General features: G+C 43.8%; 1 protein-coding gene across 2 annotated transcripts; it reads right to left on the bottom strand.

The window, feature by feature from the left end:
- Positions 1-1946: 1946 nt before the first annotated feature.
- UBXN2A (UBX domain protein 2A) lies at positions 1947-22376 on the bottom strand. 2 transcript variants are annotated; one of them, XM_087823390.1, is made up of 7 exons: positions 22296-22376; positions 15931-15985; positions 10186-10324; positions 9634-9740; positions 8091-8228; positions 6912-7070; positions 1947-5495 (listed from the first exon to the last, which is right to left on the bottom strand). In XM_087823390.1, the coding sequence occupies exons 2-7, from the start codon at positions 15969-15971 to the stop codon at positions 5303-5305; spliced, it is 777 nt and encodes a 258-aa protein (XP_087679516.1). In that variant the 5' UTR covers positions 15972-15985; positions 22296-22376; the 3' UTR covers positions 1947-5302. The 2 variants fall into 2 exon arrangements, with proteins under 2 accessions (XP_087679516.1, XP_016064384.1); XM_016208898.2 differs by lacking the exon at positions 22296-22376 and adding an exon at positions 16215-16800.
- Positions 22377-27382: the final 5006 nt, after the last annotated feature.

Genomic DNA, 27382 nt, shown 5'->3' with positions numbered 1-27382 from the left:
TCAGGGAAACAGAAACCTCTGAGATACCACTCCACGTGGATGGTTATCCTTAAAAAGACAGACAACAGGAAGCGTTGGGGAGTGCATGGAAAAATCATACGTCGCTGCTCATGGGCATGTAAAATAGGGCAGGCACTTTGGAAAACGCAATTCTTCAACAAGTTAGACATGGAATTAGCATATGGCCCAGCAATTCCACTCCTAAGTATATACCCGAGAGAAATGAAAACATGTTCACACAAAAACCTGAACAAAAATGTTCATAGCAGCATTATTCAGGAGCCAAAAAGTGGCAACCACCCAAACGTCCACTCAGTTGATGGATAAGTAAACGTGGAAGGTGTTTCCATCCAACGGACTATCGTTCAGCAATAACAAGGACATTGACAAAGCTTGAAAACATTAAGGTAAAAGACACTAGTCACAGACGGCCACATGTTGTAGTCCATTGACCTGAAACGTCCAGAATAGGTCAATCTATAAATAGGTTGTAGATTGGCGGCTTCCTAGACCGGAGGGGTAGGGCGAATGCTGATGGGCACGGAGTTTCTTTAGAAGGGATGCAAATGTTCTAAAGTTAGACTGAGGTGATGGCTGCACAATCCTGTGAATATACTAAAAACTTCGGGCGAATTACAAGGTATGTGAATTACATCCCAATGAAGCTGTTTTTGTTTTGTGAAAGGGCAGGAGCGTGCTGCTTCTGCCGGATGAAACGCGAACGTGATCCCGAGACCTCGAGCTGCGTGCTGAGGCTGCCAGACTAAGAACAGCGCCCACCTCTCCTATGATCCTAAGGTATACGCTGCTTAGTCTAAGGCAGGTCATTCATTCCATTTTCTACACCTCAATTCTTTTTTAAAATCGAGGTATAATTGATAATGAACATTTTATTAGTTTCAGGTTTACAACATGATTCAGTATTTGCATATCTTGTGAAATGTGCTTCAGTTCTTTAACCTACGAAATGGGTACCTTCTGTTTCCTTGATTGCAGCCCTATCAACAGTGGAAGGATAATTAGATAATGCATGTGCTAAATATTTAATTCCTTGACAGTTAAACATAAACTCAAGCTGAAGTTTCTTTGGATAATAATTGTATGCATTTTTACCAGGTCCGGAAATGCCTCATTCCCAGGATTTTTACTTTGTTGCATATACTACCACAGTTTTAAATATTTAAGTGAGTAAAACAAACGAACAAACAAACAAACAACTCCATCTTTTTTTTTTTTTTTTGCACAAAAATGTAATGAATATAAAAGGTATTTGTTCCTAACAGCTATTCTTCTACTTAAAGTCATGGCATGTTCCTAATGCAATTTTTAAAGACAAATATGTTAGATTTCAGTAAATAGCAGGATCACAATAACCAAAGAGCCTTCTTTTTAATTAAAAAAACACACAAAAGATTGATACACTTAAAAATATCTGAAAGGATGAACACCAAAATGTCACCAGTGGTTATCTTCTTTAAAATAACCATTTGAATGGTGGAATAACAGAGGATTTAAAGATCATTTAAGCATATCTGCATTTTATAATTTTCTATGTATGTGAATTATCTGTGCAAAAATACATTTAAAGCAGACAACAGAGAGTCAAAGATTAGTCTGCTGAATAAACCACTGCTATTTGAAGATGAACTATGATGAGCAATATTTAAATTAAATAGTCTGTATTTAGAAATAGAACAAAGAAGTAAACCCTACCAAGGAATCTTCATGCTAGTTCAACTCAGGTCACAAGGATGGTTTAAAAAATAAACACAATGTTAAAATATCACATTTTAACATTTCCGAATATTAAGTGAAAGTAACATTAGTTAAAGTACCTGGCAAACAGAAGGCACCTAAGAAATACTTGTGGATTCTCAAACTGAATGACTTTGCCAAATAAAAATGACAAATGCACCTATATGTGTTTTATAACAAACAAGAATAAATCACTTCACAGATCCTTTTAATGAATAGTATTTCATCCTTATGACAACAGTTCTTTAACCAAGAGCAAAAGGTTGCTTTCAAAGTACTTTAAGGCACTCAGATAGATGCATACACGCCATATTTTCAACACAATGAAATGTAATAAAAAGTATTCTGAATGAGAGAAATATATAAAATAAGATCACTTTTATAACCTGGATAATGCATAGTAATTTAACCAATAAATTAGCATCTGCAAAATTAGAAATGTACTTCTGTATATCAGCCCTAAAAATGATTTTCAAGAAACTGATGACAGTTTTGAACCTACTTAGGTCAAATTATATTCCACACCTACGATGCTCATTTCCGTTTGCCTTCCCTGATAAATTCGGTTTATGTTTTCTAAAATCAACATGTTTTGACTATCCTACACATTTGATTAACAACTTTACAATGTGAAACTCTCAGGTAAAAAGCTTTCTCATATGATTCTCCTTTTAGACAACCTCTGAGAATGTTACGCACACTAGTGGGAGCTTTTAACAGTTACAAAAATGAAGGCTATTGCTGGTGACAGGTCTTTCCCTATAGGAACTTCCCACTGCAGTGCATTCTACATGGACACACAAGAAAACCCCCAATGTGTCTTCTGGTTAAATAATCACAAACTGGAAGATCCTCAAAGGAGGCTTTTCTATAGGTACAAGGCAAATATTTCCAATGAGAGGCCCCTTTACAGAAATATATGAAGAATCACATAATGACTATAATTATGCAAATAAAAATGATAAAATGTTTCATGACAGGCTTATATGAAACATTTTCTTACATATTCCTGAAAATACACTCATCATCCTCATGTTATTTTATATCTGAAAGAGTTCATTGATTTTTCTGTCCCCTCGTTATTTCAAAGAATGCCATTATATTTGTTTCACTGGAGACAGGGCTCTACCACAGCTGTAAGCATTACTGACTATTTTCGATTATATAGCTGTTCATCTCTGGGATTAAAAATGAAAGGAAAAGGGTTTCCTTTGTCCTGCGTCTCTTCCTAATAAAAAGACAGGCCTCTACCACGGAGAGGCTGGGCTCGAAAGGAAGCCTTCCTCACTGGGCCGCAGGCAGGAGACGCAGCTAAGAAACAGGTCATCTGGGTATGTGGGCGCTTCCCTTTCGCAATTCCTGAGCCCTTAGTAAAAACCTCGCCAGCCTGGTCTCCGCTGTGCCGCTGGAAGATGAGGTCCAGGTCTGTGCCAGGCCAGTTCAGACTCAAGGGGAACAGCCTAAGAACAAGCTGTGGGGCGAAGGGAAAACCCAGAGGCCCAGCAGCCCCAGTTCAGAGCAGGGTCTTCCACTGTCCGTGGCGGTTTCCTTCCTCAGGGTGGAGGCTTTAGGGCAGGACCTCCTTCGTCTACATACCTAAGAATCAAATGAGCTGAGAAATGCAGGGATCTGGGACTCGTCCCAGATGCGATGCATCAGAATGGCCTGGGGAGGGGCTCCTAGGAACAGGCGTTTGGAAAAGCTTCCCAAGTGATTCTTACGCTAAGGCTTGAGCCCACTGAAAATCATTGCTTTTTAAGAATGGCTCTTCCCGGGGGTCCACAAGGTCAAAACGATTCTCATAATCATCCCGAGACACTGCTTGTGTTCATTTTCTCATGAACGCAGAGTAGCACTGACTAGAGGCGACGTGATGTGTGATATCACAACAGATTGAACGTGGAAGCAGACAGGAGGTTCCATCTGCTTTCTCAGACGGGAAAGGCATTTGCAAAAAACGGAATAAAATGCCACATTTCTCACTAAATCTTTTTTTTTAATGTTTTGGAAAATAGGCATTTTTCATAAAAATGTTTATATTAATGTGTTTATTATTCTTAAAGGAGTACTTATTTTATAACTTCTAATCGTTAATATATTTATAACCCACATAAAGAAAAGGTCTTGAGGCCAAATAGCTTGAGAACTGCTCTTTCCGGCAGATGTCAGTGCCCTGTGAACGTCACTGCTGACGGGCTGGCTGGTGACTCGGCTCCTCTGGCGCCCTCAGGGTATGTGTTGCTTTAAACATGATTCAACGGATCATTTGCAGAAAAGCTTCCTAAACTTACTTTTGGGCAGGGGGATGTAATCCGACAGTGAGATACCGAAGTCTGACCAGTTTTAAACTTTAAGAAACAAAGCATGTTTTCCTTAGTGGTATCGGAATGCAGTAAACAATCCTTTAATGTACACACAGGTGGCCTCTAACGTATGGAACAGAAAACATACATTACATAATGCATCTAAAAATATCCATCAGCAATGTGACATGAGAGTCTAAGTAAGTGGCCTCAAATGAATGGCTTCACTCCAAATGTTAGCTAAGTCCTTACTTCTTGAAAGAAAAGAAAATAGGGGATGAACTGAGGCTTCTGGAGAAAAAATAATTTTTTAAAAAATTACACTTCAGTGGGAGGTGGGGAGAGAGAGTAATCAGAGAACGTAGATGCGCACACATGCCCTGTGGCTACTGACAATAGCATGGAGAAGTCCTGGGGGAGGGGGGTAGACGCCTGGTGGAGGGGTTCAGTGGGGAGACAAGGGGGACATCTGTAATAGTTACAACAATAAAGGAGGGGGAAAAATTCTGTCATCAAAAGAAAAATGGGGGGGTCTCAATGATTAATTTAAAATAGTCAATAGAGGGCTTTTGATACATTTAAAAAATTACACTTCTCAAAAATGTGAAACATGAGTAGGCAGATTAATACTGACATTATACTGAGCTCCAGAATTTTACTCTTACATGAAAACACGTCTTAGATACTACTGCCAAATTAATATTTGAGTGTACCCTGCCCTTAGAGAATGCAAACTGAGAGCACTTTGAGGTCTAGGCATAGCCGTGGAGAAAGCAGTTACTTTCAGCCTTTTGATTGCATCTCAGGTATAAAATAATGACACTGCTGCGTTTAACCCGCCACGTATAATGTTTAATGAACTGCTATTTAAAAATTCTGAGACAGCTAACATTTAAATCAATCACTGCTGTTTCAATGAATGATGCTGTGAACATATTTGCTAATTGATACATTAAGATACTAAATGATGCAGTCATTTAATATATCTTATGTTGAATAACTGGTATTTGAAAGTAAGTATATTTTTCTGAGTAGCCTTTTGGGAGGCAGTGCATTGAATAGTTTCCAGCCACAGTTTGCTCTCCTAACTCGTACTTACTTCAAAATCTTCTAGTCCGGAGGGAGTTAAGTAGGACTCGAACCCAAAGTCCAGCGAACCTGACGTTCCCCCATTTCGGTTTGCATGTCCACTTATAACCATCATTTCTCTGCGAACTTTCCACTACGTGTCTCAAAAGTCAGTGCTATGACAGTTCTCCAGGAGGCCCGGCGGCCTTCTGGAGCCTCTGGATGACGACGGCGTTCTGCAGGTCCGCTTCCTCCAGAGTGAGCGCCTCGTCCAGGGCCCTGAGGCGAGGCCGAGCGGTCGCCAGCGAAAAGGGAGCGCTCCTCTGACACCCTTGGTACTTCTCGATGAAGTCTTTGATGTGGCTTATCCTGGAAAACAGCACAAACTATTAATATAATTTTATGAAAATCTGAATGAGTTCATTTAAAGTAGTCACTTGTGAAGACACCTGGCTGTGTGACTGCATAGAAGCTTAAATTGTAACGACAGAACTGGTCACTTGGGCTGTCTTTTAAGGGTGGACCCTTGGCGACGGTAAGGAATTACTATTAGTCATCTTAGTGTGACAAGGGTATTATGGTTACATTTTTGGAGAGTACTCACCTTTCAGAGATGCACAGCGCAACACATATGAAGCTCTATGAAGTCTGGGGTTTGCTTAAAACCAGTTCAGTGGAAACTAAGTGACAGACCATTATCTTCCCTTCGCTTTTGTACATAGCTTGAAGTTTCTATAACAGAAAGTTTACATCTCTCCACACCTAGCTCTGAATGGATCAGGAGTGATCCAGCTGGTAATCCTACACGGACAGACACAGGTTTCTCTTAAACACCAGGCCATGCTCTACTCCCGATTCTCTCAGGAAAACCCTTCCCTCAGTGCTGGAGAACCTACGTCAGTGTAACGAACACAATGTAAAAGAACCATCGCGCTCGTCAAGGCAGCCCGAAGTCACGTCCACCCAAGCCCCTGTGCGTGTAGGGAGGGGGGCGTGGACGCAGTTCAGCAAAGCTAAGATGCCACTGATTTTAAGACACATCATTCTATGTATTACGAAAAAAAAAAAATCCAGATCACGACAAAGTGTTTTCTTAACACTTAGCGTTTTTATTTTATATTTATTGAAAGGGCACTTTTAACTTAATTTCATACGGACATTTATCAGATCACTCATGTGCTTCCATAATATAATTAAGTGGTTAAGCCATTCCCAATGCCTGAACATTATTCAGATTTTTCTGTATTTTCATTCTTTTTCTACAGTTAAAAAGATATGCATATAATGCTAATGATCAATTTTAAAAATATATTGAAAATAATTCTTTTAAAATTATGTTAAACAGGAAAATTAATCAAACGAAAAGAATAATCTATAAAACAAACTGAAAATACTTAAGGTCCAAGAATTTCCATTGTCTTGATAAATTATGTTTAGAGAGCTGTTTATTAAGATCCTTGGTTCGTTCTTAAGACAACTCTTGGCTGAACTTAGCACAAGAAATTAAAATAAAAATTAGGGGCCCGGCCGGGCGTGGCTCAGCGGTTGAGCGTCGACCTAGGATCCAGGAGATCGGGGTTCGATTCCGGGTCAGGGCACATGCCCGGGTCGCAGGCTCGATCCCCAGCAGGGGTTGTGCAGGAGGCAGCCGATCAATGACTCTCTCATCATTGATGTTTCTCTCGCTCTCTCCCTCTCCCTTTCTCTCTCTGAAGTCAATAAAGATATATATATATTTTTAAAATTAGGGGAAAAATTACACCCATAATGAAAGGAAAGACTCACCTATGAGACGTGTTAAATTTCTGAACAACCCTTTTCCCGCTGGCTAACCAGATCTGTATGTTAGTGATGGGCTCCAGGGTGTTTAGTGGGACAGTAGAAACATTATTTTTCTTCTCAACTTCGATACTTCTTGCTTTAGAAATAATTTTTGGTGTGGCACTAAAAAAATCCAGACAACAAAGTCAGACACATGTTTTTTCATTAAGCAGGACTTTATCATTAAGCAATTACTATAAAACTTTTACACTCAGTATAGTTTTTAGGAAGGTTTTAGTAAGTCACGGCTGTCTCCTCAATAACAACAGGAAGCTATTAATATTAGTATGTCCGTTATAGATGATTATAGAAATCTAATGAACTTATGCATATCCAAGTAATTTGTAAGCTTGTAGAGTGCTACATGAATATATTGTTAGTAGTCTAACTGATTAATAATATGGACTTTACCTACACCAGGTTAAAATTTCTAAAAGAAATGATAAGTTCCCTATGGAGATTAGTCCTTGGGAGAAGAAAGGAAACGAAGTATTTTCTGATCATTCGCAAAGTCACATCTGGGATATTTTTCTACATATGGACGAATCTGTATATACCTTACTGATCTTGATAATTAACACGGGAGAATTCACAAAAATACAAGTGATCCCACACCTAATCTCTTTGCATATTCAGTCATAAGACACAGACATAAAAAGACTGCAAAATCTGAAAATAACTAAAGGTTCTGATACTGCAAACATCTGGAAGGTATGACTAACACTGCATTTTTAAAGATATATTTATCACTTCATATAATCGAGCTTATTTTCATTAACAAAAAAAAGAAAGGAAGGTTTTGATGCCGACACTAGCTTCACAGGCAATGTTTTCATTGCTGTTACCTCGAAGCTCAGGTGTGGATCACAGGTGAGTGTGAACACTGTCCTGTGTGAAACGCCGGCACGCGCTCTGCCTGCACCCCAAGGCCCAGCGAGGCGTAGGGGGAAAGGGGGGGACGCGTCATCCGACTGCCCGGTGTCCTCAACAAGCCGGGCCCGTTGGTCTGACTGCACCGAGCGAGCCTCCGAGGCTCCTTGACTGAGGCGCCAGCAGGTGCTGAGGTGGGAGGACGTCGGGGGGCCTCGTGAAGCTACCGTGGGGGACACACCCGCTCCCCGTCTCCCCGGCCCGCACGCTCACCTCCCCAGCCGGTGGCCCGCGCCCGAGAAGGGCTGGAACACGGGCTTCGTGGCCGCACACACTTCGTGTTTCTTGTCTTCCACTTCCACATCCACCTCCTCCTTGCCCACGGCGCCCTGCAGCTCCAAAGGCAGCTCCCTGGGGGGGACAGAGTCACAAGGCTCACAAGGTGCTTTTCCCCTCTCTCTGAAAAACACACTCTTTATGCAGAAAGGATGGAAACACACGTAGAAGTAAGAGACATATCATCTTTACAATAAAAAGGCAAATGCATTTAAAATAATAGTTACATGGTACAAACACCCAAGACCAAGGACACCGCAGAGTGATTCTGAAGACTACAGATTCACGCACAGCTTGAGCACCTAGAATAGTACTGAAGTCATGAGATAGTTGGTGACCATATGCTGGTAAATTTAAACAATTTTTATCATTTTTATAGGTGTCTGAACAGGGCTAAAAATGTACAAGAAAAACCAAGCTCTCATTTCAATTTTTAAATGAAAATATAGTTTTATTCTGGAAATGACACATCAAATAAAATGTGAAACATGTTAGAATTTTTAACACTGTTTTCACATTTCATCTCTTAACTGAGAGATTAAAGGAGCACAGGATTTGGACTCATCAAGAAAATGAAAAGACAACACAAATAATGGGAGAAAAATCTTTTAAAATCATGCATCTGATAAGGGACTTGCATCCAGAACATATGAAGAACTCTCACAATGCAACGAAATGCAAGCAACCCACTTCTGAAAATAGGCAAAGAAAAAAATGAAGCATTTGAGGAGATATTTTGTTGAAAGAAGATGTACACATGGCTAATGTGTACATGAAAAGATGCTCCACGTCACTGGTCATGAGGGAAATGCAGGTCAAAACCACAATAAGACACCACTTCATAGCCGCTAGGATGGTTGTAACAGGAACTTTTTAAAAACTGACACGAACAAGTGCTCACAAGGATATGAAAAACTGGAACCTTCCTACACTGCTGGGGGGCTGTGCAATGGTGCAGTCACTTTGGGATACAGTTTGGCGCAACTTTTAAAAGTTAAATGTACATGAACACCACTTCTGCTCCAGGGCCTGAGAGAACTGAAAACACAGGTTCATACAAAAACTTGTAGACGAATGTTCAGAGTAGCATTTATTCATAACACCCAGAACGCGGAAATGACCCAAATGCTTAGCCACCGACAAACGGATCAGCTAAACGGGATACCTATGCAACGGAAATCACAATTCAGAGGCTATAAAGGCATTTAAACATAAATGTTAAATATAACAACTAGGAGGTGCGATTAAGTAATTCTTGGCAAAGTGAATTAGTTTAAGTCAGATTTTGACGGATCAGAATTCAAATTCCTACGCTTTTCTCCAAAATTATAGCTGTGGCTCTCTTAAGAAAACCCATCCTACGAAGATACGAACTTATAAGAGTATCTGTGAATGTGTAGGGATGTGTAAGCAACATTAAAAAGCATCCTTCCGAATGAAACACGCCCAAAACATCCTTCTATTTACAAAGGTCGCTTACCCCTTTTTGATGGAATTTAGAAACTGCTGACTTGCACCATCTGAATAACTTCTGAAGTCGTCATTGACTGTGAATCCATTTTTCCATAATTTTATACTCACGTCTACCTGCAAAGCAGCAAGAAACAAAATGCATCATGTTAATAACAAAAGATGGCATCTCTGTGCATTGTAGAAATGCCTTATGTGTTCTTAACATTTTGTCAAACAACTTTAATAAGATGTGTGCTGAAGGGCTAGGATTTAATAATATTTATAATTTTTACTGCTTCATCGAGAACATCCTTAGTTGAAACTAGCATTTATTTCCCCCCTGCAAATGCGAGCAAAGAAGGCCGTAATTACTAGTCCAGTTTGGGGCCACTGCCTTGATTCCTTCTGAGGTGCCAGCAGCTTTACTACCTGCCATCGCTTCTGCAGTATCGGCCCAGTCAACACAGTGACAGGTAAATGGCATCCTACTATTATTGTGAAAACGGCGTTGACTTCACAGACCCTCTAAAAGGTCCATATTTTAAGAAACACCGAAGAGAACAAAGTTACGGGCATTCACCTGTTTCTTCTGTTCGGTGGGAGACAAGCATTTGGCGCCAAACTTCTGGGCTTCCTCAAAAAGGCTGTTGACAAAATATTCACAAGTTGTCTGTCGATTATCACTAAGAGGCTGGTTGTCGGATCCTGTTTCACAAACCCTATACACGCAAAAAAGAAAAATAAGCGTTATTAACTACTAGTTCTCTAAAAATGTCCACACATTATTCTAGGGAAGGGATCCTGGGCTGAGATGCTACTTCCAAGTCGCAGGTCAGACCCTCTTCTCGGCTGAGATGATAACAGAGAAGTGACCCTGGGAAGCCAGGACCCTTCTGCTCGAGAGCAGGACTTTCTCGAGTTCATCTACTGACACTGGGGAGGGGTAATTCTTTGTTGTGCGGGCTGACCTATGTTCAGTAGCAGCTGGAGCCTTGACCCATCAGATGTCAGTAGCATGCATGCTCTTCCTCCCCCGAAGTGTCATAACAACCAAAACATCTCTGGGGTGGGGACTGGGGGCAAATCTCACCAGGATTTTGAGAGACTGGAAGAGAGGGAGCGGGGGGAGGGAGAGAGAGAAAACATCGATGGGAAAGATTCACATCGACTGGTTGCCTCCTGCACGTGCCCCAAATGCCCTCGACTGGGATGGAATCTGCCACCCTTGGGTGTGCAGGCCAACCCTCTACCACTGAGCTACACCGGTCAGGGCAATAATCGACACTTTTTATAGCTCTTACACTGTGCCAGAAACTACAGACACCCGCATCCACATCTTAGAAGAAAAATGAGTGAGGGGGTTACCTTACACGTCTGGGTTACACAGCTAGCAAGTGCGGAAACAGAATGTAAACCCTGCGAGTGTCGCCCAAGTCTGTGCTCCTAACCACGGTACGCTACAAAGCCTCTCAATAGCTAATGCTTATTGAGCACCTATTAATTCATGTTAGGAACCATTCTAAGTACTGTACACGTGTTAACTCCTTCAAGCCTCACAGGGATGGAAGAAGCACACATGGTTTTTATCCCTCTATAATAGATAATGAAAAAGCTTAAGCAATTTGCTAAAGATCACAAAGCTATTGGGAGGTAGAGCCGGAAACTGAAGCCAGGTTACCAATGTCTGAGCTCTTAATCACTGCACTAGGCTGTCTCTCAAAATAGCCATAATTACATAGTTATCAAATTGCTGATACTCGGGACAGTATTTTAACTTAAATACATTCTTTTTACTCTTCTAGGAAATTCTATATCTACCCTTAAGACATTCCATATTATCATAAAGTATTGATTATGCCTTTTCCAAGGCAATGACATGGTACTTCTCACTCAAAAACAATCACACCCTAAGATGATTTTTCACAACACTATTGATTTCCCCCTTTCTTTAACAGTATAGCTGTGTGTCCGTAGAGGATACTGTTCTAAAAGCTCAGGCCTTGGTGTTTAGGTACCTTCACTAAGTCACATTGACTTCGGGCAAGAAACTTAGCCTCTATGTGATTTGTCCTCTTCATCTGTAAAATGAAGATCCTACCACCTGTCTCATGTGGTCGTTGTAATGAGTAAATGCAAGTACATATAAAGGCCTACACCTGGTATACAGTGTGGACCAGTATACACACAGTAAGGGCTCAAATATTAGATAACATCATTAAAACCACTTTATGCATTACAGTTTTTAATTATTTCTTCTGTTCAGAAAGCAGTTTATACTTAATTACTAAGTAGAAAGCCAATAAAGCTGTGAGCATTGGGTAGCTGAAGTTTTATTCCTTTATCTTACCTATTTGGTAGGTAAGTTCTACTAAATGTCATTATGTTAATTCAAGTCATTCAAACATTTATTCAGTACCTACTATATGCTAGTGGTAGGGGGATACAAAGACGAGTAAGAAATAGTCTAGGTTTTTAAGAGGTTCAGAGCACAGTGAGATGCATTATAAATAGCTCTGTGCCCGAAGATTTGATAACTTCGATGAAATGGGACAATTATTTGAAAGGCACAATCTACCAAAACTCACATAAGGAGGAATAGATAATATGGATAGGCCTACATCTATTAAAAAATTGAATCAATAATTAATAATATTTCAAAACAGGAAGCACCAGGCATGAATGATTTCACTGGTGAATTCTATCAGACATTTAAGGAAGAAATGATACCAACTGTCTACAATCTCTTCCAGAAAATAAAAGCAGAAGGAAACACTCCTAACTCATTCTATGAAGACAGCATTATCCTAATGCTAAAACCAAACAAAGACATTACAAGAAAACTACAGACAATCTCTCTCATGAACATTTGCATTAACAAAATATTAGCATTTCAAATCCAACAATATGTTAAAAGAATCCTATACCACAACCAGGTAGGATTTATTCCAGGTAACAAAGCTGGTTCAACAATTAATATAACCCATTGCATCAATATAAAGAAGAAAAATCACCTTGTCTTATCAACAGATGAAGAAAAAATATCTGACAATGTCCAACACCCATTCACGATAAAAACTCTCAGCAAAGTAGGAATAGAGAGGAACTCCCTCAACTTGACAAAGAACATCTATAAAAAACCTACAGCTAATGTTGTGTTTAATGGTGAGAAACTAGATGCTTTCCCCCTAGATCAGGAACAAGAAAATCATGTCCCTTCTCACCACTCCTCTTCAATGCCATACTGGAAATCCTAGCTAAACCAGTAAGAGAAGAAAAGGAAATAAAAAGTATATAGGGCAGGAAGGAAGAAATAAAACTGTCTTTGTTTGCTGATGACACGGCTGTCTACATAAGAAATCCCAAAGAATCAACAACAAAAAACTCCTGGGACTAATAAGCAATGATAGCAAAGTTGCAGGATACAAGATTAATATACAGAAGCCTAGTGCTTTCCCATACACCAGCAACTAACAATTGGCTAGACAATTAAAAACACAACACTATGCACAGCACCATCTGTCAAACTCCACAGAACTATACAACCCAAAGAATGAACCCAAATGTAACTATAGTTAATAATAATGTATCAACATTAGTTTCTAATTGTAACAAATATACTGCATTAATACAAAATGTTAATAACAGAGGAAACTCCGTGTGTGTAGGGGTGGGTAGGGACATGGGAACTGTGTATCTTTTGCTCTATTTATTTGTAAATCTAAAACTACTCTTAAAAAGAAAGTTTATTATTAATAAAATAATTTTTAAACGAGCATGAAAGACATTCCTGTACAGAGAGGAAAAGAGCAGGAAAGTATACATTTAAGTTAATATTTCTTTATAATTCAGGGACCCCTTTATATTTTACTATATTAAGCTGTCCTACAGCAAGATCCCACGGACATACGGATGCGCGTGGACTTGCCGTAGCACTAAATACACCCAGGGAACTTCATTATTTCATCTTGCTTTACTACTGTGTCAGCCTTTTCCTCACTCGTCACCATCATTTTCTGATTCAAACGTCAATGCTCCTCTTCACACCTGGGAAACCAACTACCGAAGTTGTGAAGGCTAAGTACACAGTCTTGGCGTCTCGGGAGCTCCTCCAGGAACAGAAAGCACACAAGTTTCAAGGCAGGGACGTTGAAACACCTGCTCTGTCTACAGAACAGCCTCCTTGGCTCACTTCTCCTTCACTAGTATGTTCTGCACGAGGAAGGTCATCCACCAGGCGCTGCCGAACAGGAGGGTTTGCATCTGGGTGCGCTTCGGGGGCACGTTCGGTAAATGCGGATCTTCACCATTTATAGTCTGAACAACTCAGGCACTGAGAAAATCGGTCTCCTTTTCTTTTTTTACTGGACTGCCATTTCTAACAAAATCTATTTTTGTTACAAAGAAAATGAAAAACTCTATTGCTACTACTTTTGTGTAGACACCTTACTAATTATTTAATTAAATTCAAAGGCCTGGTCCATGCTACAATGAAGATGAAGCTTAAAAAAAGTATGCTAAATGAAAGAAGTCAGTCATAAAAGATCACCTGTTACATGATTCTGTTTATGAAGTGCCTGGAATAGGCAAATCTATAGACAGAAAGCATGTTAGCGGTTGTCAGGGACAGGTGTAGGAGAGCGGGGTATGACCGCTAATGGGTATGGGGTTTCTCTTTGGGGTGACTTAAATGTTATAAAATGGACTGTGGTGATAGCTGCACAACTTTGTGAATGTAGTGAGAATCACTGAATTGAACACTTTAAGTGCATAAATTATATGGTATGTGAGTTAGATTTCAATAAAGCTGGGATGGGGGAGTGGGAGGGGAGAGATCAACCTAAGAACTTATATGCATATATGCATAACCCACGGACACAGGCAATTGTGCGGTGAAGGCCTGTGGGAGAGAGGGGTTGTGGGGTAGAGGGAATCGATGGGGAAAAAGGGACATCTGTCATACTTTCAACCATAAAGGTAAATTTAAAAAGTTTTCTGGAAAAAAAAAGTCCTAAGTTAATTTTAGTATTTTAAGTCCATCATTCAATTTATTTCTGTGTAGAAAGAGTTAACACAGCAGGCCTGACTGCTGTCCTTTGAAAGGCTGCGTACTTTTCTTAGGAGAGGAATCTGAGTATGTCACTAGTCCCCAACAAAAAGCCTAGGCTCGTTTTCAATGACCTTTCCTGGTAGATACCATTTCACATGTGCTGTCAAAACTTAATACTGGGGGAATTAAGTGTGTCCTAGGTGACTCCACTGGGTGGGGATTCTTGGAAGCCTGTGCCTGGCTTTCCCTGGACTTCGCCCCATGTGCTCCTTCCCCTTTGCTGATTTTGCTCTGTATCCGTGCACTGTAATAAATCACAGTAGGATTCTATGCTGTGAATCCTGTCAGCAAATCATCAAACCCGGGGGTCGCCTGAAGAGACCCCTGTCACAATCCCACGATTATATAGTTAGTACCAAATATAAATGAAACAATAAACACAGTAGTCAAAAAGTAACAAATGTTTGTTTGGTATAGAAGCATCTTCAAAGTATTTGTAAGTGTGAAATAAATGCTTGTCTGTCTCCTTAAATGAACTACGAATGAAAGAAATTTACCTCAAGGACTTAGGACAAAGAGCGTAACACAAAATGTATTTCACCTCAGATAAGGGAAAATAAGTATTGTGTTGATAAGAGCCATAGATTTTTGCATTACCATTTATTGGGTACCTTCTATATGCTAATACTATGCTTTATATTGGCTATCTAATTCTCCCCCAAATCTTTCAGGTACCTTGGTAACACCTCAGTTTATAGATGAGATATTGAAGCTCAAATAATCTATCTTCATTGCTCAAAGGCCAGAGAGGTAGTGTAAGAGAGATGGGATTCAAATCTAGGTTTATCTGACTCCAAAGCCATGATATTTCCAACACAAGAGGCTAGCGAAGCAAACAGTTACTTAGATTTCTCACTTACATGACAGAAGTAATACGCAAACAGAGAAAATTTTAATTTTCTTTTTAACCAAAGAAGAATGTGTTTATTTTGCTTAAATTCTTAAAAATACTTTTTTGGCAATTGTCACATAAACTGTCCCAACAATGCAACAATGTTTTTTTATTAATAACAAGATGATTTAGTGACTTCACTAAAACCCATTCAATGCAGTGATGGTAAAAAAAAAAAAAAAAAAGTTACTTTATATTACTATTAGGTATTTCATTGAGATCATCATAATGAACACTATCCCAGTCAGTGAAATGCAGTAAAAACTAAAAAAGATACTAACAAAGGCAATAATAACAAAGAAACTTCATGGCTTGAATGAACTTACCATTCTTCTTTTATACTTTCAAGATTATCTACTTCTTTCATTCTCTTCTGCCTTACTGTAAAGGTAAAAAGAAACAAAAGCTAAAGTTGTGAATCTGGTGTTTTAAATAAACTCATTCCTATGCGTACATTCACATTCTTTAACATAAGTTATTATGTGTCCCTAAAGTAACACTTAAAGGGGCTTAGGGACAAGTAAACAAACTCAAAGCTGTCACTAAAACACAGTAAAATTACTATGTTTTAAATTACTTGAGATAATGCCTGTGCGGTATTGCCACCTACTTGATAGTCAATTCAGTTAATTTGCTTCTTAAGAGTGTAAAATATTTATATGGTTCCAAAGTTGACCTAAAAAACAAGTTATATTCAGAGAAATCCAGTTTCCATTGTTGCCCCTTCCACCCTGTCCTCTCTCTCCCAGCTCATGGGTAACCTTATTTATTTTTAATTTTTCCTAATATAAGCAAATAGCTGTATTCATACCCACTTCTCCCTTCGGTAAAGAGTAGCAGCACACAAATGTGCTATGTGAAGTCACAGACAATAGTTATGAATCGCCTGCCGACTGCAAAACTAGAGGTGTCAGCTGTCAAAGTTCAAGTCAGGAAAAATCAGGCCTGTTTTATGTAATCTGGAATGTCTGGTTATTTAACTAAGGAGAATACAGGGGGTCAATGGGGTAAAAAAAGGAGACTGTAATACTTTCAACTATAAAGATAAATTTTTAAATAAAGTAAGTTTTCAGCCCTGGCGGGTGGCTCAGTTGGTTGGAGCACCATCCCATACACCAAGAGGTTGCAGTTCCATTCCCTGGGCACAGGGCACATACCCAGGTTGTGGGTTCGATCCCTGGGAGGGCGCGTGCGGGAGGCAACCGGTTGATGTTTCTCTCTCACATTGATGTTTCTCCCCCCCTTCTTCTCTCTAAAAAAAACCCCACAAAAAACAATGGACAATATCCTTGGGTGAGGATTTTTTTTTTAAAGTAAGTTTTAAGCACGTTTAAAAAGAAAGCAGATGCCAGTCATAGCCACTGAAGGTCCACCAGATCCATCCCAAAGCAATAAGAACCAGAAAGAAAATGGGCAGTAATCTACTGGCCCCACTTAAAAGTCTCCAAAGGATCCGGAGGTGAAGTTAACCTGGGTAAGCTGGGACCAGGGTCAGCCTCTCACCAGAGGAAACCGGAGTCTGACCTTAGGCCCTGACTTCCACTCCCGGTTCCTACTGCGGACGGAGCGGGGCGTAACCACAGCCAACGTGGCTGCAGAGCCGAGGCCCATGTAGCCTCTGTTTGCTGGGAATTAAAGTGGAACAGTGGAGTTTGCTCTGGGAAAGATCCTATCCTTGAAAACCGTCTTCTATACCTTTATTGTTTTATTATGACTTGAATATAAACTGATAGTGAATTTATTTCTTAGCCTATTCATGAGAAAATTGTGAGCAATTCTGAAACACCAGGTGGAACTGACAGGAAGAAAGGAAATTCAAAGGGGCACAGGGACCCCGGTGGGGGCAGCACCTTCCCCGGCATCCCCATCAATAACCTCCAATAATCTCAGACGCTACCTTTTGGCTGGAGGGTCAAGTAGGGGTCACTAAAGCCACACTATCCCTTCAGACTATGTGTATATGTTACTTTGATTAAAAGTTTTAAAAACCAGAAAACAAATTAAAAACATTGGGAAAATCAGAACTTCACGTTCACTAATGTTTCCTCCTAAGACTCTGCCCTTCAAACCTCATCATTTCTAAAATGATTTGTTTCCCTTTAAAAACTGCTTCCCTTTCAAACGTACACAAAAGGATAGAGAAAATATAAACACCCATCCCCACCATTCAGATTCAGAAAAATTTACATTTTGACTTGTTTCTTTGTGTTTGTTTAAGGAATCAAACATAGGCATAGTTGAGTATATTTAATACTTAAAAATATTTAATAGTACTTAATATTCAAAGAAAAAGATTTAAAATAAAAACATTTAACACCAAAATATTTATTAAATGGTATGTCTTAAATATGTGCATCTTACTGCATATTAATTATACCCTAGTAAAGTTTTAAAAAATATTTAAAATGTATATTCAGCAACCGCCGTATACCAGGCATGATTCTAGGTGCTTGGGACACACACCGAACAAAACAAAGGTCCCAGCCCTCGTGGACATTACGTTTCCGTGGTGCTGTTTGTTTTTTCTCTTGGCAGTTTTCCAACATTATTTTCAACTGCTCTAAAATAATCCCTTAGTTTAGATACGATCCTTACTGTATCACAAACATAACATCTTCACTCCACTTCTTGGCTCACATTGTAACCATCCTTGGAGGCACTGAAATCCTAATCATCCTTCCGAGTCCCAACCCAAGATCCACTTCTACCATAACGGTGAAATAATAAACCCTTATTAATACTCCTTTCCTAAAGCATTTAGATTTTTGGCGTTTAAATCATATTGTCTGATAGTGTTTACTGCTGTTTCTGTTGTTTTTTTTTAGTCTCTCTACTGGCTCCAAGATCCTTGGGGACAGGTGTCATGACTTACACGTTTCCTGCTGCTTCTGCTTTTTTTTTTTTTTAAATCCTCACCAGAGGATATTTTTTCCATTGCTTTTTCAGAGAGAGAGGGAGGCAGAGGAGAGAGAGAGAGATCAACGTGAGAGAGACATGTCGATGGGCTGCCCCTGCGCTCGCCCGACCGGGGCCAGGGATGGAGCCCGCAACCCAGGTACGAGGTAGTGCCCTTGGCCGGAATCCAGCGGGGGACCCTTCAGTCCCAAGGCCGACCCTCTAACCGCTGAGCAAACCCGCCACAGTGCACAGCAAGTGCAAAGCAAAGAGTAACCATCCTTAAAGTATTTCACTATGTTTCCCATTGAATAGATTATAGTTCTCTAGCAAATTACTAATATTATTCATCATCTCATACTTACAGGCCACTGAGAAATTGTTTTGCTTGTTTTTTGACAGCAAAAGAGAAGGAAGAGACCCTGGTTTCCAGTAGTCTCCTACTAGAACACTGGCTACATCATCTTTGAACCATGTAAAATTTATTTATATCCCCTGAGGGAGCTTCCACGATGATCACAGTCATGAACCACGACTGCACCTAAAGCCTGTTCTGTACAGTAGAGAGTAAAAAACGCCGTCTGACAAATATCGAAGTTACCGGCACGACATGGGCCTCAGGATGGACGGATGAACAATTCCTTCATTTCGTTTCAGTTTACTCCCAATTAGTACCACCACCATCTTCCATTTGCATCGTCTATCACAGTTTACCAAACACCTTCCCAAACATTATCCCAACAACTGCGGTGATAAAATCAGTCAGGAGACGGAGGAGACTGAGCTACATCAAAACAGTCAAAGAGATCTAGTCAAAACAGATCTAGTGCCCTGGCTGGTGCGGCTCGGTGGGTTGTGCCATCACCCCGCACACCAAAAGGTTGCAGGTTCGAGTCCTGGTCAGGGCGCATACCCAGGTTGCGAGGGTTTTTTCCTGGGTTGGGAGCATAGGGTAGGCAATCGATCAATGTTTCTCTCTCATGTCAATGTTTTGCTCTCTCTCTCTCCTTTCCCCTCTCTAAAATCTATAAACATATCCTCGGTGGGGTTCGTAGAAGCTGAAGTTTCTCCTCAAGGATGAAGCCATTCCTGGCATTAAGCGCCAGGGAAAAGAAACCCATGGATCACATTTCCACGTGGAGTTCCCTCACTTAGTTCTTCTGTGGAACATCAGAATCAGACACTTCAAGACAGTTTATCTGTATAGTTTATGAATTCTAGTTTACTGACTATTAAGTGATAAGAAAATGAAGCCTTTTGGAAAGTTTCGGCTTATCTCAACTGTCTATAATAGGTGTGAAAAAGAAAATGCATTTGTGTCTTCTAGAAAGAATTGTTAATGTGTGAGTTATATGTTCCTAAAGACCAAAGTGATAGTGACAAAAGTAATCTGGATGAGAAGATCCTGAGGGAAAGGTGAAGCTTCGGCAGAGAGTGTCAAGATCACCTTGTCAGCCAAGACATTCTCATTCCAGGGTTCCCGCAATGCTATCTACTCCACAAAACCCATCTCAAATGCAATCTCCTTTAGAAAACCAGCCATGATTTCTCCAAAAGATAGGAATGCAGATTTCCTAACACAGCAAGGAGAGCTCAGTTACGCACCCTTAGAATCTGCCTTATCTTCACAGCCATGACCATCATCTCTAGCTGGTTTCCTCGCACCAGTTCATGTCCCCATACAATCTGATTTCATACTTGCTCTCACAACACCCTACACGGCTCCTTTCTTAGCTTCTATTCAGGTTTGTTGGCATTAACTTGTGTGATGATTTGTTTAATATCTGTTTCCCTCAATGTAAACTCCTTAAAGGCAAAATATAACGGTTGCCATCATGTTGTTAATGGTGAATGGCACCAGATATAACCGGTGAAGTTAGACCTCGGTCCTTGAGCTTGGCTGAGAATGAATTTAGAAGGCCAGAGGTAAGAGAAGTGAGCCAGCTGGGCCGCATGGGGTCAGTAAAATAAGTTACAGAAGCAAAAAAAGAGCCCTTAAAACTCAGGAGAAAGAAAGCGTGGTATGTGCCTTGAAGGATTAAAGGGGAAAGGAAAGGGCAGGAAAAAGAGATCTGAAAGTGGGGACTTTAAGGGTGACCTCAGGGGAGGACCTCAGTAGAATATTCACCAGCTTTCCAGGCCTGTCCTTTCAGGGTCCAGGTCTTTGTTGGTTGGTTGGCACTAGGGTAGGGGGTCATTAGTCATTGCTGCTGGTCCTGATGTCAGCTATGGCATTGCTTCATCTGGTTTTGCTGCTTTTCTGGCCCTAAATGTTATCTTTAGTTTGACCAAAACTCCGCCTCTGTGGTCAACAGGCCCAAGACTTTGTTCCTAAGATTATCTGATGCAGGTCAGAACCTCACTGTCCTGGAGGCTCAACGCTTAAGGGAGCGGTAGTGCAAGGGCTTGTATGGGGGGGGGTCCTATGAGGCTATTCTCCGGCCCCTGTTCTTCCTCTAAGGGCGTCTACCACAGGACTAGACACGAGCCAGAGGAGGAAATCAACCTGGGGGCAAGGGCCCACCCTGCAAGGCTTGTTTTCCCAGCTCCGCCGGTTGCTAGGCACCCAGGGCTTTCCGCTGCCTGGTGACCCTCTGTGCCTGGCCTGCGGTTCCTGCTCTGCTCATGTCTGTCTGTCTACTAGAGCAATACCATTAGCACTGAGCACACGGTAGGTACTAAAAAAAAGTTGAATGATAAATTATTAAGTCATTAACATGAAGTATTAAGTAATTAAAGTGTGCGCGTAAAGGATTACCCCCGCGCAGGTCTAGGAGTCAGCGGCCCGTGAGGAGCAGCGTCTGTTAGCGCCGCGTCCCGCCGGTGCCGCGGTGCCTTCTGTGTGTAGCGCCCCCTCCACCCGCACACCCTTCCGCCCGGCCCAGCCCCAGCCCCAGCCCCAGCGTGACTGTTCTGCATAGACGCTCAATATTCATTGAGCTAAATTTCATTTTAAGTCAGCGCGACTTTCAGCGTGTTTAGGTAGGAGCCACAACATCAACTTTTAGAGTCTGTCCCAGTAAAACCAAAGGAGTTTAAAGACGTGCAAACACCCTCCGAGCACACTCGAGCCACGACGGCGAAACCCGGGAGCTGGTTTTCACGCCGCTGGGTCCCCCGCGCGCACGTCGGCGCCTCCCGCCCGCCTCCCGCAGACCGCACCCCACGCGCGGCCGAGCCCGCGCCGAGCACCGCGCGGGCCCCCAGGAGCCCGGAGACGCCACAAAGTGCGAGCACACAGCACAGACACGCAGACAAACAGAAACTCAGAATCCAAACAGGGAACCCCAGACGCGCGCACAGCGAGCAGCGGGGCGCCCCTCAGGAAGTTCGCTAGGAAGTGTCACCCCCCAAACAGACACGCCCCGATTCCCGGGGCCGCCGTGGCAGCGATCGCCTTTGGAGATCGGGGCGTTCTGACAGCACAGAACTGGAAGTTTCGGGGCGTCTTCGGAACGAGGAAACCAACTGCTGCGCCTTCGGCGAGTTCGCACCCAGGAGGCGAGCGGCCAGCAGCCCGGGGCCGCGCCTCCCGGGGCTGGGGGGGGGGGGGGGCCGGCCCCGCCGCCGCCGCCCGATGGCGCCCGGTGGGGTCGGGGTCGGGGTCGGGGTGGCGGACGCGGGGTCCGCGGCCTCGCGGGAGCCGGGCTCGCCGAACAAAGACGAGCGCGGCGCCGCGGCCGCCCCCGCGGCCCGATGCCCGCGCCCCGCCCGGGAGACGCCGGCCCGGCCCGGGCGCGAGCGGACCGCCCAGCCCCGCTCCCGGCCGAGCGCCGCGCGGCGCCGGGAAACTCACCTCCGGGCGTGGCCGCTGGACGGGGGCGCGCCGCGCTGTCCCCTCCGGGCCTCGTCCTGCGTCCGCTCGGGGACCGCGGGACCCGCGCCCCCCCAGAGCCCGCGCCCGCAGCGCCCAGACCCTCCCAGGCTCGCGGCCGCGCCGCCGGGACCCAGCCCGCCTCCCTCCGCGACCGCCGCGGGCGCGCGCGGGGCCGGCTCTGCGCACACCCGGCGCGCGCGGGGGCGGGGCCGGCTGGGCCTCGGCGTCACCGGCTCCCGGCCGCGCCCGCTTCCCGCCGCGGGCCGGGGGCTGGGCGGCCCTTCACCCCGCGGGCAGAGCTGGCCGCCGGGTGCGCGCTCTCCCGGAGCCCAGCGTCGCCCCCCCTGCGCCTCTTCGGCCTTTGACCGAACCCGCGGGGAGGTTTCCCCGCGCTCCGACGGTGCTGAACCTAAGCCCGACCCCCAGAGCCTGGGAGCGACGGTGGCAGAAATCGCCCCAGCTCTTTGTGTCCCTGAACGGGTTGCAGCGAGGCATGGCCTTGCCCACGGGATGTAGACGGGACTCGCGGGCGGCCCCCTGTCCGCCTCCGACGGGGTGGGGCGCAGGCCTCCAGCTCCGATCCGCCTCCTGCGCGCTGCGCTGAGCCCACTGCGCTCGCCGACCAGATACCAGCTACCTTGACTCGACCGAACTTCCGTCGAGCTTCTCCCCTTCCTCGGCCCCCTCAGCTCTGATCCCCCCTCAGGCTGAGCCAGCAGACACCCCTTCTTGGCCACCACTCCTGAACATGGGCTGACTTCCCCGTAAAACAGCCTGACCTGCGCTGATCACGGCCACCTCCACAGGTCCATCCCGCGCCCCCATCGCCAGGATGCTCCCTGTAAAAGAAATGCCCAGCTGGTCTTGGAGAGAGCTGTGGATCCTGTGGATAGAGTTCCCTATAGCAGCAGTCACCTCCTCACACCACAACCCCCCCCACCCCCCCACCCCCCGCAATAGCCCCTTCTTGGAATAATCTCCTGCAATACAGTCTCTCTTTACCTAAAGCTAGGGGTGTGTGTGTGTGTTGACAGTTGAGCATTTTGCCTACAATAATTGCCCTTTTACCTTATTGCAATACTCTCTTTCCCCCATTGCAATAGTTTTTTCAAATAAAGTCTCATTTGCCTAAACCTAGATTTATTTATTGCTTGTCAGCTTTTAGTGCCGGGATTCAAAATGAGATTGGGCCTTACCTACAGACCCCTGCCACCCCCACCCAGGTAAAGGCACCTCGTGAGTCTTTTGAACTGGTCTTCCGGTCAGTGATTGATTCTGGGATCCTGTGGTGAGTTCCACTTTCAAACCAGCGCTCCAGAAAGCCTGTCTGCTGAAGCCCATGCTGAGGAGTTACTTTGATTCCTTTGGGCAAAGAGACTTTTCTTTGGCTCTTATATGAGGCCTCTTTTCTCCCTCCCTCCCTCCCTCCCTCCCTCCCTCCCTCCCTCCCTCCCTCCCTCCCTCCCTCCCTCCCTCCCTCTCTTTCTTTCATTTTTTTTTTTTTTGTCCCAGCACCATTTGACAAAGAGAGGATTTGTCCCTCGTCAAAAATCAGTTGACCATAGATGCATTGGTTTATTTCTGGACTCAAAAAATTGTATTCCATTCATTTATGCCAGTGTCATAATGTTTTGATTCCTGTAGCTTTGTAGTAGGTTTTGAAATCAGGAAATGTGAGCCCTCCAGCTTTGTTCTTCTTTTCCAAGGCTGCTTTTTTACTCTGATAGAGTAGGCAGTAAGACAGGCACGAGCAGAGCAGGGGTAATAGGCCAAGTGTGGAATGTGACCAGGGCAGAACGTCCTGGGTGCCTCGCAATGGGCAAAAATGGGAAAACAAGTATTATAGGCTAGGGCCTTACTCCCAGGGTGAACTTTCCTCCCCCAGCATGTTGCTAGTAACAGTTTAGACCCCTGACCTTCTCTATCGCTAGTTATGCGGTTTGGACGCCCTTAGAGGAAGAACCACGGAGAGATTTTTGGTCAAACTAGAGATAATATTCAGGCCTTAGTTGTGTTTCAGCTCCAGGCCCAGAAAAGCAGCAAAACCAGGTGAGGCTATGCCATGGCTGACATCAGGACCAGGCACAATGACCCCCTAGCCTAGTGCCAACCAACCAGTAGAGACGACAACCCTGAAAGGACACCACTGGAAAGCTGATGAATATTCTACTGAGGTCCTCCCCTGAGACCTCCCCTAAAATCTCCACATTTGGAAAACAGATAAAACCCCTTAAGATGAAGGACCCAGAGCATGTGCTCTCTCTCTCTCCCTCTCCCTCCCTCGCCTGTGCCTTTCCCCCCTCTTCTTCTCTCAGGTGCATTACCTTTGCTTTCTTTCCCCTAAGCTCCAAGGGCCCTTCTTTTGCCTCTGAAACTTGTTTCATGAGCCCATGCAACCCAGTTGGCTCACTACTTCTACCTCTGTGACTTTCTAAATAAATTTCTTATTCTAGAGATCTTGGCTCTGGATTCTTTCTTAGCTGAACTGAAAGACTGAGGGCTAACTCTACTGTTAACAATTCCAGGTTCCTTGCAATTAGGATCAACTCTTCCATTTCTGTAAAACAAGGCCACTGGGATTTTGAGAGGGATTGCATTGAATCAATAGATCTATTTGAGGAATATTGACATCTTAATAAGGTTAAGTTTTTCAATCCAGGAACATTGGATGTATTTCCATTTACTTAGGCCTTAATTCCTTTCAGCAGTATTTTTTAGTTGTCAGTGCACAAGTCTTGTACCTCCTTGATCTAAGCATTTTATTCTTTTTGATGCTGTTGTAACAGGAATTGCTTTCTTAATTTCCTTTTAGATTTTTTCATCATTAGCATGTAGAAATACCACTGACTTTTGTTCTTATATCCAGCATCTTTGCTGAATTTACTTATTAGCTCTAATAGTTGCATGTTTTAAAATAGACTCTGGGCCTGGCGGGTGTGGCACAGTTGGTTGGGCATCATCTGGTGCACAGAAAGGTTGCTGGTTCCATTCCCAGTTGGGGCCCAGGCCTGGGTTGTGGTCAGGGGCATGCAGCAGGTAGCCAATCAATGTTCCACTGCACATCGATGTTTCTCTTTCTCTGTCCCTCTCCCGTTCTCTTTCTCTAAAAATCAATAAAAATATAAAAATAAAATAATTCTGTAGTATTGTGTACATATAAGATCATGCCGTCAATGTTAAAAAAAAAAATGTCCAAACCTGTAGAGAATTTTCCTAAGAGTTGACTTGAGCTAACCTGACAATTTCTGAAAGCAAGATCTCAAATGCTCTGCAGAAAATATTTTTCAAGGTTGCGGCATCTTTTAGGCATTTTAACTTAAGGAGGGAATTGAAGGAAGACTATAAGAAGGTGGGAGAATGCAAGGCAGGTCGTATTGTGGAAAACAGGCAAGGCTTCCATATCTTTTTCAAGCCTTCCTTTCTTTTGTCCATGTTTCCTTTCTCTATTTTGTGGTTGAAGACACCTCTCAGGAGTCATTACGCCTCAGAGGCTTTCCATAACATCCCTGCTTGAACTAGAGGTCTTTACCTCATTCTTTCTTAAAACACCATGCTGCAGCTCACTGGTCCCCTTGCCTGTCTCCTTTAGTCCCCCTGTGTCTGTGAGCTCTTTGAGCACCAGAACTATGTTGCTGTTTTTTAAAAAAACCCCACCCTATTTCCTGAGAGTAACTATTTGTTGTTAATAAATGGTATAGGGTACAGTAACCCAGCTCATAACCTGGCTTTCTCAAGTTAGGACTACAAAAACACACACAGAAGCAAAACAAGGGGGGAAAGCACACAAAGCCTTTGTATGCTCACTTGCATACCGTACACCTTTTCAGGGTACTTTTAAAAAGGCATTTATAGAGATAAAGTCACAGAAAATATTTTTCAAAGGGCAACTTCAGAATAATCTCTCTTCCTTGGTAACTGCAGAAGATGGGCATTTGAACTCTTCCAAATGCCAGAACTGCTTTCACAAAGATAAAGAATTAAAAACCAGCCCTGGCCAGCGTGGTTCAGTTGGTTGGAGCATTGTCCCAAACACGGAAAGGTTGTGGGTTCGATTCCCGGTCAGGGCACATACCCAGGTTGCCAGTACATATGGGAGGCAACCAACCTGTTTCTCTCTCACATCGATGTCTCTCTCTCTCTCCCTTTCTCTCTCTAAAATCAATAAAAACATATCTTTGGATGAGGATTACAAAAATAAAAATAAATTAAAAAACAGGGCAGATTTTGGGAGACTAGGACAGTGCAGTCAACACTGCAACAGGTTCCCCAGAGAAAAACCTCCTGCTTCAGTGAACCCCTGCAGAGAAAGTTGTCCACTAAGGAGTTCTGAGGGAGGGTCCGAAAGAAGCTCATCACAGCCCCTCATGAAGACCTCAGGGCCAGGCAAAGGGAGCCGTGACCCCGCCCCCTCACGCTCCCAAACTGCGAGCAGGAACACCCGCCGGTCTTGGGAGGGCTCAGCGGGTACACGGTGCAAAGAGCTGAGCCTGGGGACGACCCAGTGTAGGAATGGGTGGCAAGCTGGTGTCACGGAGCAGGGGCCACAACGACAGCGTGAGGGGGCTGGGCCCCCCCTCTCAGGTGCACCAGGTGCACCAGGTGCACGCGGGAGCTGGCCGGGGTGGGTGGCGCCGGCTGCTCGTCTGCAGGAGCCTCAGGACGCCCCTGTAACACTTACAGCCAGGAAATGAAACTCTTTCTGCAGGAAATGCAACTGTGACCGTAGCTAACCGATGCACACAGCCCCAGGTGTGGTGCCATTGCGAGGCCTCCGCACCCGGGAGGCCGAGTGTGAGTGGGGGGAGGTGTCCAGCGGAGGGCGTGGCAGGCAGAGCGGTGCGAGGGATTGGCGGTGCCCGGGGACCCGCGGGGCTCCCCGCACTGAACAGCTGTGTCCGTGCCCCGGTCGCGAGGCGCTTGGAGACCGGGACGCTCCTATTCTGGCGCCGCGCGGCGATCTTTACAGGACTTTCCACGAGTCTTCGATGCCTCTTAGTGCAGCGAACACGGAGAGCGTCTGCCCCCCAAAAAGCGGCTCGCGCGCGCTCTCGTACAGAGGGTGTTTT

The sequence above is a fragment of the Miniopterus natalensis genome, chromosome 13 (genome assembly GCF_054644295.1).
Source record: "Miniopterus natalensis isolate mMinNat1 chromosome 13, mMinNat1.hap1, whole genome shotgun sequence".
Classification (NCBI taxonomy): domain Eukaryota; kingdom Metazoa; phylum Chordata; class Mammalia; order Chiroptera; family Miniopteridae; genus Miniopterus; species Miniopterus natalensis.
Note: the sequence above shows the minus strand (reverse complement) of the source record. Positions and strands in the feature narration are given on the sequence as shown.